Here is a 17,437-nt window from a genome sequence, read left to right on the forward strand (position 1 = left end):
TTGTGAAGTCCTTATTGGAATATCCTCTTGAAGCAGCATGTGTCTGTGTTTGGGAAATAGTCTAGACTAGTGAATATTAGCCAATCAAAACAAAAAATATAAGAAAATTTGATAAAAGCTATTGTGATGAACGAATGTACAGCCTAACCATCACTTTTACCTGCACTGTTAGGAGGCTTGATAGGAGGGCTGCAGTTTCTCCGGCAGGTAGGTATTGACTGTAGAGAAAAAATGGCCATTGGAGCAGCAAATAACCTGCAATGTTGTTCTCATCTTGGAGGTTTGTATTTGCTCCACTGAACAAGAGGTGAGAGTTTACTCTGTGGAAAGAATAGAGCGGGGCGTCTGGCTTCTCCGGCTCGATCGGCTATAAGGAAGATGGATGTAAAAGGGAGCTCTGCTGTTCCGCTGCTGGCTTTGGTTGGCAGCAGAGATCCCGATATGGGTCACACTGTGCAATCTGTTCCGTGACCCCCTGGCTTTTTGTGGAAACACATACATGAATGATCACGTGTACACACGCACGCAAGCACAGGCTCATGCACCCACCCACCTGCACTGCGATAACAAGACAGCACGGGAATGCCAGCCAAGTTCTGTGAACAGGCATTGAACTGGGCAGCTTCGGCAGGCTCTGTTTGGATTGTTCTCCCAGCAGTATCTGCCAATTTATTCTTGACACAGGGAGCAGCTGCCCACAATAAACACATTCCACTCTGAGGACAGAGAACCAGTCTTCCTATTATTATTATTAAACGATGAAACATTTTGATAAAACTGCAGCAGAAGAGAAAAAAAAGTTTTTTATTTTTGTTTTCAGCTGCTTGTTGCAGCTCTTGTTTGGACTCATGCTGTTCAAGCAGTTTGTTTTCTGAGAACCTGTCTCACTCGAATTTCCCATAAACCTCCTTTTCCTGCTATAGATAACTGCTTATCGTCATGGAGACAGTTCTGTAAATTGCTGGAAATGAGTGCTGTGCTGCAGAGCACTGCGGCCGCGTCTCTGAAAAGACGTATGGCTGCATTCATGGAGAGCCTGGGCGAGCACCTTTGTTGAAGGTGCTGGATTTTTATCAATTTCTCTCCACAAAAACAGCACCAACAGTCAGGGCTCCCCGAGGGATATTAAATAGAGCCAGCATAAAGTGCTGTTCCACCTTGTATGAACTTTTACTGGCATATAATTGATGCCTTTCTTCCCTCTTAAGCCAGAGCTACGGGTTTGAAAGCAGCCATTGAATTAACATTATTTCCCTCCATTTTTCCCACTCAGGAGGTTATGCTCATGATGCCCTGTATGGCTCATCCACTTCTCCACACCTCCGCCCTTCGATCATTCCCAAAGTGCTTTCACTTGAGCGATTCAGTGCTTCCATATTGTGACAGTATTTGGATAGTGGTTGGACACAAGCAATACACACTAAAAAGACATTTTCCCCACACAGAAATCTCATCCCTACAGTACACAAGAGACCAGGTTGTATGGAATATAGTCTCTGTATGGCATCTTTAATTCCCCAAACAATAAGACAAATGTAACACTTTTGTTATTGTACTATTTTTTAGCAGTATAAATGAAAGATGTAAGACCTTTTTATGCACACAAGACTAATTTCTTTCAAATTTAGGTGTGAACGGCATCAGAATTACACAGATTTGCCTTGGGCTGGTCACAATAAAAGGCCACTTGAAAATGTTCAGTTTTAATTTTGAAAAGTATATTTTATTACTATGAATTCTGAATTTCACATGACTAGAGCTACAGATATACTCAAGTTATGTCAGGACACGTGGTCTGCAGTTGTGCGGCTGGTTGGATGTACTGCCAAATTGGAGATGGCTTATAGTGAAATTAACTTTTAGTTCATGGGCAACAGCTCTGGTGGACATTTCTGAAGTCAGCATGCCTATGGAACCCTCCCTAAAACATGTGACTTTGTTGGCTTTTCTCATGTGGCTCAGAGGTAGAGCGGGTCGTCCACCAATCGGAAGATGAGTGGTTCAATCCCCAGCTCCTCCAGTCCACATGTGAAGCATCCTTGAGCAAGATTCTGAACCGAGGATACTTCCATCGGTGTGTGAGTGTGTAAAAAACTGAGTAGTAGGTGGCACCTTGTATGGTAGCTTCGACCACCAGTGAATGAATATGTGTGTGAATGGGTGAATGTGACTCGTGGTGTAAAAAGCGGTTTGAGTGGTCGGATGACTAGAAAAGGCGCTGTACAAATGTAGGCCCATTTATCATTTACCATTCCCAGCGGGTAGATGGATTATCTTGGGAAAGGAGAAGTGCTCATGAACACGTATTTTATCAATTTTGTGACCAAAATTTGATAGAAATTATTCATTTGTGTATGTACAAGTCTTTCTCTCTTTAAATCTGTAAAAATTGGAGTAAAAACAAAAGTGTTATGTTGAAATTTTTGTTCAGTAAATCCTTTGTAGAACAGGTAAAATGCGTATACTGATAGTTATTCATTTTAATACCGTAATTTGACCATGTATTCATAAATTTATGTAACTTTAAACTTTATTTCCCACACAATAATAAATAATAACATTGGTATTTCATAATACTTGAAACATTAAATACAGTTTTCACAAAATTGGTCATTTACTGTCATTAAGTTTGCACATGTCTGTACCGCTTTCCGTCCACTCGATGCGCAATCACTAATGCATCTTTTGAGTCCTCTCAAGCCCTCGAAAAAGGTTTGATTTTCCAACTGGATGCTTGTCGTTCCTCCATTATTCAGCTCTCATGATCTAGTATGCAGTGCTCCTCTCTCGCCCCTCTTTCTTCATAGCTAAATTACTATGGTTACTGGCAATGACAACTCACTTACAATCCCAGAATTCCTCTGGTTTGGCTCCCCTGTGTCTCCCCCAGTTCACGTCCCCAACTCGAGTGACCGAGACTCACTGGGTGAAAGGGAAAAAGTACATTGCGTGTGTGCATGCATGCATCCACGCAGGCCTTATCCTCTAGGGAGCAGAGCGGGATCTAGAGACCAGTACATTCCACAGTGTGGACGGAGCCATGGGAGAGGGAGAGACGAGGAGGGGGGGGGGCTTCAAAGATCTCCAGCAGTTACAGTGCAGATCTCAGAGGAATATGCTTAAATCTGGTTCTACTGCACACTCTCCCATACACACGTATCCCCAGCCCCTCTGCAGACCCCCCATCGCACTGTATTTTTCCACTGTCGCAGTCCGCCCTAAAAGCCATTAAATGTAACATCTTATGACTGTAATCTTCTCTCATTGTGGACTCTCATTTTCTTTGCCTCGAGGAGTGTTCTTGAAATGTTTTCAATAGGTCCATTTATTTCGTAAATCTCTGTTTGAATGTCTGCCTGCCTCTGAGGCATCGAGTTCACAGTGCAATAGTTGTTCTTCCTTTCTCCGTTGTTCGAGCTCTCACTCCCGATAGTCAAGTGTCATGTGCAGGATAGTATTTATACCATAAAATGAACGACACCAAACAAACCTTTCATGGTCCTAAGAGACTTATCACCACATCTGAATGCGTCATACATAATGTTTCTGCTTGGAGTGTCCTTTATAAGCACCCTTAGTGTTTTTCCCAGTGTGGTGTGCGTGTTTCTTATAATGGACTCTTGGGGAGTGTGTTGTCTTTATAGCCCCCATGCAGTTCATATAACTGGGAAGCAGGTCACTCCCAGTCTCCCCAAGTCCCCAGTTCACCTCTATCGCCAGATCGCCATGGCTCTCACAGGGGTTGGGATAGTACGCAGCCTCCCCCTGCATGGGGATGTTGACATGACTCCCTGCTCTGTAGGACTCTAGTGCGTCCTGTTGGAGTTCTGGAGCCTCCTGTTGAGCCGGTACCTGCTCTGACCAAGGTAGGTAGTCTTGGTGCTGGGCAAGGTAGCGTTTCTCCAGCCGATGAGAGATGGCGAGCTGGAGGAGGTGGAGAAGCTCGACGAGGTTGAGGAGTAGGGATATGGCAGCGATCACCTGAGTGTAGATGGTAAAGATGGTCTTCTCTGTGGGACGAGAGACAAAGCAGTCCACCGTGTGAGGACAAGGAACCCTTGTGCACTCAAACTTTGCTGAAATGAAGAAGCCATCATAAAGGAACCACAGTCCTACGATGAAGCCGACTTCTAGGAGGACTTTTAACAGTATGCTAAATGCATACGCACACAGCAACCTGCCTTTCAGCTTTGGAGCCTCAGGAGGAGCCCTGTCAGCTTTTCTAACTTTCCCACCGTCCTCTTTTTTCTCCGTCTCTTCTGCATTGTCTTTATTCACACTGTTAGCGTCCCTTTCTATCGCTGTTTCTCCTCTCTTACCCCCAGCACCTTCTCCTTCCTCCTTCCCATCCTCCTCTTTATTCTTGTCTCTCCCTGCCCGTATAGCCACGTATGCAAAGTAGAAGATTGTGGGCGTGGAGACGAAGATGACCTGGAGGACGAAGTAGCGAAAGTGGGAGATGGGGAAGGCTTTGTCGTAGCACACGGCGGTGCAACCAGGTTGTCGCGTGTTGCAGACGAAGTCGGCTTGCTCGTCATCCCAGGCAGATTCGGCAGCAGTTGCCAGAACCAGCATGCGGAACAGGAAGAGCACGGTGAGCCAGACGCGGCCGACGCCTGTCGAATACTCCTGGCCCTCCTCCAGCAGGTGCTCCAGGAAGGACCAGTCAGCTCTGGACATCCTCTGCTCCTGAGAAGGACAGTTGGACGGACAGGGGAGAACAAGAGAATGTCAGAAATAAGATCTTTGAATAAACTCAACTTCTGCAGCACAGAATATAACCAAGGACACTAAATGAGGACTTTTAAGTTAGTGGCTGTTCCTTTTAAACTCCCCTAATGTGAAGCGCGTGTCTGGACCCCATTATACCTGCCTGCACGTGTAGTCGCTCTGCAGGTCATACAGTTCCTCTACCTTTATATTTATTGCTCCATTGTTGAACAGATTGGCTTCAATGTGCCACTTAACACCTAATTGGCATATTTTGTTTCCACAACAAAATCCTCAAAGGTTTTTATTAACACACGGCTAATGCACAAGTGTTTAATGATTTCTATAAGCAAACAAATGAGCTAAGTCTCTCCAACCTTTTCACTATAATGGTGTCTTTTTTTTTTTACTGGGGAACATGTGTATCTGGCTGCAGCCCCCCCTCTATTAGTTCTTCCATGAGCTCACATCATCGTTCGGGTGGGCTCCAACTCCTCATCATCAAGATGTGAAAAACAAGGCCTCCATACACTAAAATGAACTAAAGCAAAAACACATGGTGCTTAAGTTAACGTGTAATATGAATGGAAACTGTGCAGAGTGAAACTGGATTGAATCAGTCCAAAAGGGGGCCACTCGTACTTTTACACTATACAGCATTATTATACACAAGCACATTCATTTTTCTAATTGGATTTATGAATCAATTAAAGCTTGGACAATACTGAGGTACTGATTTAAACTGTTAATGATAAATGACACAGTCAGTGACTTGCTGGGAAGCTCAATTTGTGTGCGTGCGTCTCTGTACACACACACACACACACACACACACACACACTCACACACACAAATGCATCTGAATAAACATCCTGTGTGGGGGAGTTGAGGCACCGCTGTGACACTTGTCCACTTGTTTAGACTATTTATGTTTTTTGTTATTTCTTCCCCTCTGAGAAAAGAAACTGTCCCTAACAGTGAAAATACAAACTCTTGTGACAGGATGAGACAAGACAATGGACTGTCAGAGAGTCTGGCTTGCTGAACAAGCACAAAAATGACAAATGCACTGATTCACCTCTGGGAGTATTGTCTGGAGCATTACTTTTATCTCTACAAGACATTCCTCAGAATACCAACAGACTGGAAATAGTTCCAGCATAGAAAAGTAGCATAACATAAGACTGTTAACAAAAACTTTATTTTATTTTTTAATTTGAAAGCAACAAATATAAGGGGGAAATGATCCAAAGTGTTAACCATCTGCAGTGTGGGTACCACCTCTCGTGGCAATGCAGCTCATCTTAATGTGCTAATCAGTGAGTGATCACCACAGTCAGAACATGCTAGAACACTGTGGAGCGTACGCAGGGAGTATTAGAGTAAAGAAATGGAAAGGCGAAAGCCATCCAAGGCCTAGTACAGAAAAAGAAGGCAACAAAATTTGTATATGTGCCTCTTAGTTAAGTTATTTGTGTGACACAAACACAGTACAGTACACACAGTACAAACACAGTACATTATTACAAATTATGAAAGTTTTCCGGGGGGGGGAGGGATGGGGGCAGGGGACGCTTGCCCCGGGCACTGAATCTGCTCAGTCAGGCAGTGATAAAATACAATAAAACACTAACCCAAAAAAATTAATTCCTGCCGCAGACACTACAAGTTACAAAAGGCTTTTCACAACACCAGTGATAAGTCTATTTTTAGTATCATTTCTCGCCTTATTACTGGCATACTTTTAGTTCTTTAAGTTGTCTATAGAAACCATATGGAATTTTAAACAACACCCACAACAAAGCAGGGTAAATAAATGAATAAATAATCATAAAACTCAATATAAAGCCCCACAGATTCATCATTTCTATTGAAAACTAACAGACTACAGATTCCACTCCACTTTAAAAAGCTCGTTCTTTCATTCACTGTACAGGAGGTGAAAAAAATAATAACGCAAAAGTATAATTACGCACCAAAAGTCATTAAAAATACTTTTTTATTGTGATACTTTGTGGGAGTAAAAAACAGTATCATATACTCGCCAACTACCGGGACATGACTATGTAATATGACAATACAAGTGCTATTTTTTGGTCACATTAAGTATTCTAACTTGTGTTTGTTCCTAATTGGAAAAGGTGCCTACCTTTCTCTCTCGTGAAGTGGGCTTTGTCTCCTTACTGGCGCACTGGTTTCAGCACTCAGTGTCCCCTGGCCGTGTCCCTCCGCTCCTCACAGCAGCGGTCTACAGCTCCGCTCGGGTTTGTGTTTGCCTTCTTTAAAAAGAATCGATGTAATCGGAAAAAGTAGGGAGAACTTTCCCATGCCCGCTCCTTTGGCCCTCCCTCAGGAACTCCGTCCAGGAAATGGGATGGATGAACTCAAAGTAGCTCTGCGTAACTGCGCTCAGGCGTTTAGGGTTTAACTCTGTGTAAAGAGCACAGATTTGTATTAATGACACGGGAATATCGCCTGACTTCGCTTATTTAAAGGTGAGAGGTGAAGGAGCTTAAGAAGTCAAGGCAGGAATGAACAATAGGCTGCACTGGAAAGAGTGACATGGTTTTAAAAGTCGTGTTTTCAGGGGGAAAATCAAACACTTTAATTTACAGTCAGTGCGGCACTTTTATAATAAATAACCTCACAATTAGAGCACCATAATCAGACCAGGAACTCACCGAATACCAGACCAGCCTCCCAGTGTCCTCCATAAACATTATTTTAACTTTATAGTATTTCGTGCAGCAGCCTTCAGAATACTTCTGATCATGTCTTTGTCCTTTAAGTGCACACACCCGCTGTTTTTTTTTTTCTTCTATTTTTATTTATTTATTTATTTATTTATTTATTTATTTATTTACTAACGGGACTGACTGTGATGCTGTAATTTTCCATGATGCCACGCAATGGCGCCAGTCACCTTATTTCGGAAAAGCCCATGACGCACCGATCAATGGTGCCACATATACATGCCTCTTATGAAACCTTATATTTTCAGTTGTAGACCGGTTCAGTGAGCTCCATAGGTTTGCATCTTCTGCATGATTTAGTCAAATTTTTTGCTCATCAGTTTTGCTCCTGTCTCATATCACACTGCAAACTGTAGGTATACTGTGGATGAGTTATGTTGTGGGTCAAATTGTGTCCATTAAGATTAATGTAGAAAAATGGAATGGAAAGTATATTTACACAAGTACTGCACTTATTTTAGTGTTTTCATTTTCTACTACTTTACACATCTACTACCCTAAATTTTGAGGAAACTATTGTACTTTTTATTCCTGTACCATTTATTCAAAATTGTAGTTGAAAGTTTCTTTTCTGTTTCAGATTTGGATACAAAATATATTAAAATGAGAGATTAAACTACCTTTTCAAATTAGCTCCATCTCTGCCAGCTACAACATCAATGTAGGGGAGACTGGTTATAATAACAGGATGGTTGTAACGGCACCACTTTAATCAAGACGGGATGGTATATGAGTCATGTAATATGTTTTTGTACAGCCACTTCCTTCCTTCCTGACCTATAATTTCATAGCGATGTGATGATGAATTGTGCAGATTTTACAGGCAAAATACTGATTTTCCAGTATGACAGTCATTTTTAGGCAAAATGTGAAGCATTTTATCTTCTCTAATTTTAAACCACCATGCTGCGATGGCTATCCAAACTATGGCTGACGGGTGAGGATGGTATCTATCTATCTATCTATCTATCTATCTATCTATCTATCTATCTATCTATCTATCTATCTATCTGCCTATCAGGGAGAGACAGTAAGGACTGTCCCTAGATAATACTCTATCTGGCACGTGACTTTGAGCAGATACTCAAGATATTACGAAACCTCAGAGAACAAGGATCAGCACAAAAGTCCAAAAGTCCTGACTGAGGCGGCACACTTGTATTTTGAACTCACTACCAAGCATCTGACAGGCACATGTTAGCAAGTTAAACCACTGTAGGTATTGGTAATTAGTAAATGTGTCACTTTTTTATCTGTATTTTTGTAATTGTTTAATTTTTAATTCTTCACTCTTTTTGTTACAACTTGTAAGTAACTTGCAAGTTGTAACAATGGAACTCCTTGTATTTGACATCAGTTAATTAATTATGTGATATAGTTTGAGAAGCTGGAACCATTTCTGTTTGTAGTAGACAAATAAGAGTACGTGGTGCAAAAATTCAAGAGCTGTAACACAAAACTTCAGCTTGTTACAGGTGCTGAGAGAAAAAGTGTTCACATTACACCATCATCATAGTCTGGATCCTCCGCTCCCAGTACTTTAGTTATTTTACTTAAAGGTGAAGTGTGTAAGATTTAAGAGGGTTTTGTGGTGTGTAGCAGTGATTGCAGTTTGCAACCAGCTAAAACGTCTCTCAGCTACAATTCTGTCAGTGTTCATCGTTAAGAGGGTTTTTACCAGGAGCTGAATTAGGGTCTCCATCATGATCAGCTCCTCTTAATAACTATTTCATGTTACAAATCAGTGTTTCTCTGATGCTGTTTGGCATATTGGAGACAGGTGGCTCCCTTATTTTCTCTGAAGACACAAGATCCAGACGTTCAGGAGGTCATCACCAGGAGCCGAATCATCCACAGAGATCTTGTTCTCTCCAAAACAAATGAACCAGGTGATTTAAACTGATAGAAACACTGAATAAAGTAGTATCAACTTACAAACCAGTGGTTTTTTGATGCTGCTTCTTGCAGATGGGCTTCTAAAACATGGAAACATTAACAGCCTTATCTGGAGCCAGTGGCTGGTTTGTGCATTACTTTAGAAAAATGGCAGGTAACATCTTGAGCTCCACAGACAAGGACCTGCTCATAAGGAAAGCACAATTCTTACATCCAGGAGATTATACCCAAACAAAACATTTCTGAATGTGATGGAGTGTTTTTCATTGTATGGTACTGAGTAAATGGTCTGAGCACTTCCTCTCAACTGGAATTAAGTTAATAACAAGGTTGCTGCTTCGTCATACTAAGTGCTGTACTTAGTTGAGTTTACTTCCCATTAAGGTTTACAATGCTATAATTAGATCATGTAGGCATCCTAGACTCTGGTGGGCACCGGGCAAAGAAAGCCATTGAACCCTGTCTTTACTTATGGCATCCAGCTGTCATATGGTACCAGAAGGGGGCCCACTTAGGGGTTTGTTGGCAGTGGTGGTGCACTGTATGGTGCCGTTATAGAAGGTATAAGGGGGTTTATAGTTGTCATTGCAAAATGTGCCAATATGAGTGACCATCAGGGGCTCCTTCTTCCAGATTTCTCTGGGGGCCTGGTGTCCCTGTCCTGCTGGTGGGCCCCTGCCCGTAGGCCACAATTTGTATTTAAATGATTTTAGTGAATTGAATTAAATGTAGGTACAGCCCTACTGTGAGTGTGTGTCCTAGACTCAAGTGATCTAAAGGAATTTATATACATGTATCTTACTTTCAAATAATAAAATAACCTACTTGGTGCAGTATTATAGATTCTACCACACTTATTAGGAGAAGCTCTGTTTGCTGATGTAAACTATGCACAGAGATCTCACCTTGTGTTTGTGCTTATTGAAAAACCTGCAGCCAGTCTAGTTTTCTTCATCAAGACCCAGACAGCTGGGAGTGCACAGGCTTTGTTTTGCAGAAGTGTGGATTCAGCTAACCCGAACAAGCTCAGGATGTTGCCATAATTCAGATTCTTTGTGCTTAGTGCTTGCTCATCGAAAGTCCTTACGGAGATAATGCAAAACCTTGAGGCGCATCTTTGCAATAAACTGAATGGAAAAATGCATATTTACAAAACAAGCCTTTCTCCTTTTGAAGATGCAAAACCGAGTATGAACTGTAAATAAAAGGTTGCTGGAAGACTAGATTTCATATCTTAAATCAATTCTGACAAAAGCAAGGCTGTACACCGCTGTGAGCATTAAACCCAATGGCTTTCTTATGGCGCCAAGAAATTGAAATGGTGATTGATCGTAAACGAGTATTTTATTCAAATACATTTACTGCATGATGGCACAAATTCAAAAAAAGCCTCGCTAGCCATAACACTGTTCAGCACCAAATCACATGTCATAACACAGTCTGTACAAATCCAACCGCTAATGGCCAATCCGGTTATCACCTCTTGACACCACACTCAGTCACATTAAAGTCTTTGTGGAGAAGTCATCTCCTGACAGTCATTCCCAATCAGTGCTGCACCATCATACTGTATGTGTCAATATGTAGATTATAAGAAGAGTTAGGAGGCTGGGTCCATCTACCCGGTTGCTGCGAGAAGCGGAGCTTTATAAAAAGCTTGGTAAATTGACAGTGAGTCATCCTGACAGATCAGCATCTTTCTCTTTCTTTGGTCATTACATCTGTAGATGAATGGCGAGGAGGGAAGTGAGGACAGCCGACAGAGAGTAATGAGACTGTTTCCATTCAGGAGATGTGTTATGCCTTCCTGTGTTCAGTGTGTTCCTTCCCTGCCGGTACAGTTATCAATGAAAATAATTGCCAGCTTCAAGTTCAATTCTTCTCCGCCGGACAGATTTTAACACGCACTATTGTGCTTTATGAGTTATTCAGTCCTGAGTGTACATGAGAGAAATTAATAATTCAGATCCAAGTGTGGAATGGGAACACTAATTCAGAGATGGGTTGCAACACCAAAAGTATGAGTTTGAGGATGAATAATCGCTGGAACTTTTTTTTGTCATCTGTTAAAACCTACACAGTAAACACAAACAGGCAGGTGTATCCTCAGGGGCTGATATGAAACAGCTGAACACAACAAAATGACCGGATCCATTTACTTGACAGCAAAGGTTACTTAAGAAAAAACAAAATACTGACAGCCAACAAATCATGCCCATGTTTGCGATTTCTTTTTACATGAATAAGTAATGGTGGAGTATTCAATCAACCTTACCTTGCTTCGCTAAATGATGAACTGCAACCATTGCCTGTGGAAAAACAGGCTGGAACACTTTCTACCCAGTCTCTTTATTTACTCACATAAAGCTGTTTAATGGAGTTGAATATTAAAAACTTTCTAAGTATCTCAACAACTATTGAAGGAATTGCCATTAAATTTTTAAATTTTCAATCTCACTGACTTTGATCCCCTGCCTCTAGTGATATCCTCTGGTGCCGCCCATTAACAGTGTAAAGAAAAGGGATGGAGCCATCGTGACATCACCCATTGGTTTGTGGACTCCTGTTTTAAAGCCACAAGTTTGGAGTTAGGGCCGTCACCACCATCTTGGATTTTTGGAGCCAGAAGTGAACATTTTGGATAAGGGTGGAGCTGTGGAGGAGCGAGCAGTGATGCAGGCCTTCCTGTCACTCAAAGTGTCCACACCCTTAATTATGCATGACTTTAAGCCTTGATGAAATCTAAATGGGTGAGTTACATAAGAGTTCACCCCTTGTACTGTTGTCAAGAATGAGGGAATGAACTAGAGAGACCAAAAACATTTTGTATTAGTTAGGTAGTTTGTTTGTTTTGTACCAGGTTGTAAATGTGTTTGTTTCTGCTTTAAAATTGGGCATTTTAACATGGGCATCAATGAGGACTTGCTTTTGGAGCCAGCCTCAAGTGGCCATTCAAGGAACTGCAGCTTTTGGCTACTACCCTTAGCGCCACCAAGAGGTTGACATTTGTTCCTAGAGGATGAATCTTAGTTATTTCCTTGAGCACCAGCATGAGGTTTACATTTGTGGTCTTGAGTGAAATATCGAAACTGTTGAGATAATAGGCAAATTGCCATGACATCAAGTCCAAACATTCCTAGTCCCCTCAGGCTGAACTCGTAATTCCCTGACATTTCTTCTTGTCCCATCATCAGGTCAAATTTTAATTGTGCAGTACATTAGTTTATGACTAAATACCAAGCAGCCACCTCTGGGGCTGAAAAATGAAACCAGTGTGGAGGCACCAAAAACTGCAGTTCTTTGGATGGCCACTTGAGGCTGGCTCCAGAAGGGAGTACATTTCCATAGACACCAATGTTAAAATGGCCAACTTTAAAGCAGAATAAAAAAACAGTGTGGTACAAAAATGGTTTGGTCTCTGCAGCTAATTTCCGGTTTCATGACAACTGTATTTTTATATCACTCACCCATTTACATTTTATTAAGGCTTAAAGTTACGCATAATTAGGGGCGTTGTCACTGTCTGCAAGGTGTCACTTCAGTCCATGAGTCAGATACACTCCTTGCTCCTCTACAGCTCCACCCTCTCATCCAAACATGGCAACTCCGGCTCCAAAAAACCAAGATGGTGACTGCCGAAATGCTCTCGAGGCTTCAAAATGGGAGTTCACAAAACAATGAGTAATGTCACAGAAGTTACGACCATTATTTGATTCAGTCCGTGAATAGACAAGACAAATCAGATGCCCTTCAGCTTTAATTATACCGTGTGTTTACTATTACGTAGCACGTATCAGCATGCTAGCACACTAAATTAAGATTATAAACATGGTAAACATTTAGCATGCTGATGTTAGCATGTCTCTACATTAACTGCTGTGCCTAATTACAGCCTCACAGAGCTGCAAACATGGCTGTTGACCCTTGTGTATAATCAGTTCATTATCTCAGCTCTGTGTTGCCTAGATGATCAGCTGCCTTTATCTTATCCATAAGAAACAGAGAGGCTTCATACATACATACATACTGCATATGCAGTGATGTACTTTCTCATTTAAAATGAATTTATCTTACAAAAGGATTTGGCTGATCCTTGATACAAAGAAGTCTTTGGGGAACAGGGAAGTTCTTGTGACATGTTTTATCATGTTTTATTAACCTGCAAGACCAAGTAAATATATCACTACTTCTTCTGGGGTTACATTACATGATCTACAGTAATACTGTGTATTGTGTGAGTGTGAGTGTGTGTTTGCGTGGGACAGCACAAGAATCACTCTTAATCCAATCAGTCTGTCACATTAACAGTACATTTCCAAGCACAAAAAGCGGTGCGTGTCTATCAGTGCTGCCTGGTTAGTAAAGATGTCAAAGCTACATGAGTTATGGGCTCCAAAGCCTTGCATGTTGTTTGATGAAATATGCATGATACTGGGAGAGCTGTAGATCCTCTGAAGTGATGGATAGATAGATATATATATATAGCATGTGTTGAAGCCTAGTAGGCTGACGTGAGAAGGGTGATATCCCACTACACAAACAGGGTCTGTGACATCACCGCTGTGCCAACAGGAACTAAATACAGCTGCACCCTGCATCTCATACATTTTATATCAAGTCTCTCCCCTTTTAGTGGACAAATCAGTGTCACCACTGACTCGTGATTCTTCAGTAGGGTACCGTTTACCTTATATTTGTGCATGACCAAATCTCTTCTTTTCTCTTGTCTTTTTCCTCCCCATGTGTAAACACAGTGTCAAGTCTCAGTGTTGAATTAAGGGGCCATATCCAATCAGAGCACTGCCTAGATCCCCCATGTGGTCTACTTACCATGTGTCTCCCAGCCTTATTACGCCTAGGGATCCGTCCCTGACAGGCGCTATTGATCTCAGCCAGCTTGGAGCGACGCCATGAAAGTGCACATTGGCAGCTGATGACAGCTTTATTAGAAAAGGAGGACACAGCAGATCAGCAAGTTTCCCCACGTCAAAAGGCCCAAAGGGGATGAGCCATGGATAGAGCTCATCACATTTGTTTAGGGATCAATTGAGTGGCCGTTTTTTTGGAAGGTGATCAATTTGTTTTGCCCAGTGGGGTTAATGCACTCCAGCCACAGGTAAACACGAGACATCGCAGAAGGAAAACTCTCTATAGGGTATTTATGTGATACTGTAGTTGGCTTTTTTTTGTTTGCTTGTTTGTTTTTACATTGCAGTACTTGCCATACTTAGTTTCTGTCTAGTCATCCTCTTGAATGTTACGTATTCAATGTGATGCATGGATGAGTGTTTGTATATGCTGATGGGATATGTGGGGAAGCTTGTGCAAAGTGAAATCTACTTTGGACTCTGCATTTCCAAGAGAGCCGCAGAGAGAGAAAGACTATTTGTTTTTACCATTGACTTTCATTTGTTTTCCAAGGATTGATTCTTATGGGAAACACCTGCATTGCTAACACTCGGCCTGTTAAAGTGTTTAAGGGGGTTATGGGTTTTTCAAATAATAATCCAGCCAATGTTTCTCAACCAGGAAATAGCATTTACAATGTATTTGTTACCATGGTAAATTCAATCTCAAGATCTGCAGAACAGTAGCAGGTTCGCAGGGGGAGAAAATCCAAATTCTTTCATGACACAAAATTGCAACCAGTGGGTTGACTTTATTCGAAGTGAACTAGGGGTCAGAGCCTTCTGACATCTGGCTTTAGTGCAGTTCGGATGAGTGCTAATGAAGATACAAACGGACCTGCTGGCAGACTGTGAAGCAGGTGGCGCAAGGCCGAGCTGTAAACGATTCTAGCCCCGGTGATGAATGCCCTGCCACATACATGAAGGGTGAGGGCCCGTGTTGTGTTGTGTTGAAAATGCGGATATTACACCTTGACCCAGTGAACCGATAAATATTCATTAGGCTGCCTTCCATCGGGGGCGAGGGTGTGTACAGTTACATCTCAGTGGCCTGGTTATGTTGGAAAATGGTGTGCCATGGCTGAGCTGGAGTGCATTTGACTCGGAGAGACGCCACAAACATAACAAGGCTAATATACTAAAGCGTGATTTTCTCTCCTGTACTTTACATGAGCATTAATGCACTCTTGAGTGCATAAAACACACTTGCCCGTAGCAAAGCTTAGGCCCCAGGGTTGCATGTTGATATACTACATGTCAGTGTGGGAGGTTGGCATGTTTAATACTCATAGCCCTTTCCCTGCAATCACTTTGTGATAACTCAACCTACTGCTGGGGTTGGAGTGTGGAAACATGTGTGTGTTATGGCATGCAGATCTACATCCTTTCCATGTAGGCAGTTCTCAGCATGATCTGAAACATCACCTTATAAAGTAATCAAAGGCAGATGTGGGCACACTGTGTTCATGGAGTTTAACACTAAGATGACTTGGACTAAGTCGAAACTCACATCTGAGGTTGACTTGACAATTTCGTCCTGAAAGTCAACACATTTATTTTTAGTTTCAGTATTTCAGTGTCAACAGTTATCACATGCACACACACACACACACGCAAACACTTCTACATTACCAACAGTGGACTGTCGCTGTACACTACCAAGTGTGGACCTCTGTTTCTGGTCATATAAAAAAAAAAAATAGAAAATTTACTTCAAGGTCTTTTCCCGTATTATTACAACACACACACACACACACACACACACACACACACACACACACACACACACACACACACACCAACAGTCTCACACAATGGTGTTGTATCAGTGTCACTGACCGTGGTGCTGAAACTAAAGACTGCCAGTGCAACCGAGCTGCTCCTGCTCCACAGCCATCACTGCTATTAATAGATAAACTGAACGATTATACAAATGTCGATACATTAAAAATACTTGGAATTACCAAAATCTACTTGCATGATCACTTCCCATGATGACCAAGTACTTGACAGGATGCTGAATCCTTGTGAAAAGGGCTGCGGCAGTAAATTAAAGTGTGGCTGAAATACTGTGTGATTGCCTGTGGGTGAAAATCACAAGCTATCGAGTAAAACAATTCATTATGTTTTCAGAAAAATATCACTTTTTACTAGACATCATTCATATTCCTTTTTAAAGTACTGTATTATGAATATTTATCAGCTGCTAATGAAAGAGGGGAAGCTGAGTTTTAGCATAAACTCTGCACTATGGCCGACATCCCCCACAGGCCATTATTAGATGAGCTGAGATAGAAGTTGTCATTTAGCATTCTGTAAAATGATTCTCACAAAACATACACATGATGGCTGCATTTGAAAATAATGGAATAAAGGAGCTCATATGGTGGGTCCTGTTGTAGCTACCTAATTCTGAGGAGCCTCTGTTTCTCTGTCTCTGTGGGTGCAGCGGCGCTGAATGTATTTAAGCAGCATCATGAGAAATTAACACCAAAGGTGCCAACTGACGGTCCTCTTTAGGAACTGACAAAAAAAGAAAGCTCTGACGCCCTCTCACGTGCACATGCACACCTGTTCAGTCTGTCTCTGACTCTGCTTTCACTCTCACACTGTCATGCGACAAGCGCATGACAAGTTTACGCATTTCCAGCAGTTCAGCTGAAAAGTTAAAGGAAGAAATAAATGTAGGTCATTATTATTATTACTGTTATTATTTTCAAGTATGAGCCCACTTAGTATTCAATCATGCAACTAAACACCCACACCATCATGAAATGGCCTTAAGGCCTATTGAAAACGACCCTCTGTTTCCTCTGGCTTTCTCTCTCTTCCTGACCCATTTACAGTAGCTGCCATCTGAGTTAAGTGCCTGACGTGATGGCGTGATTATGACAGAGTGGCTCTGCTGTTAAAAACATCCTGGGTGAGGTCTTTACCTCAGAGTGATGTATAGTCTGCACTCTAGTAATGCTGTGCATCTGTGTGAATGGCTCATCCATATTCAGGTTCAGGTTAATTTGATTCTTCAATAGAACCCTAAGCAACACACAGACAAAGAAATACAATAGGACGGTAACCTTGAGCCCCTACAATCATCAGTAATGAGTAACGTATTACTTTTCAGTGGAAGATCTTCCTATAGACGACACAGTTGGCCACCCATAGGCCCCT

At 41.8% G+C, this 17,437-nt stretch overlaps 1 protein-coding gene across 1 annotated transcript; it reads right to left on the reverse strand.

The window, feature by feature from the left end:
* Window positions 1–1,478: 1,478 nt before the first annotated feature.
* gja4 (gap junction protein alpha 4) lies at window positions 1,479–7,016 on the reverse strand. The gene is made up of 2 exons (XM_049603026.1): window positions 6,860–7,016; window positions 1,479–4,689 (listed from the first exon to the last, which is right to left on the reverse strand). The coding sequence occupies exon 2, from the start codon at window positions 4,678–4,680 to the stop codon at window positions 3,532–3,534; it is 1,149 nt and encodes a 382-aa protein (XP_049458983.1). The 5' UTR covers window positions 4,681–4,689; window positions 6,860–7,016; the 3' UTR covers window positions 1,479–3,531.
* Between the last annotated feature and the right edge of the window lie 10,421 nt (window positions 7,017–17,437).

Source organism: Epinephelus fuscoguttatus, linkage group LG17 (assembly GCF_011397635.1).
Source record: "Epinephelus fuscoguttatus linkage group LG17, E.fuscoguttatus.final_Chr_v1".
Taxonomy (NCBI): Eukaryota; Metazoa; Chordata; class Actinopteri; order Perciformes; family Serranidae; genus Epinephelus; species Epinephelus fuscoguttatus.

What these genes read in the sequence shown, in the direction of transcription:
- gja4 (XM_049603026.1), bottom strand. Translation starts at nt 4,680, where the DNA reads ATGTCCAGAGCTGACTGGTCCTTCCTGGAGCACCTGCTGGAGGAGGGC.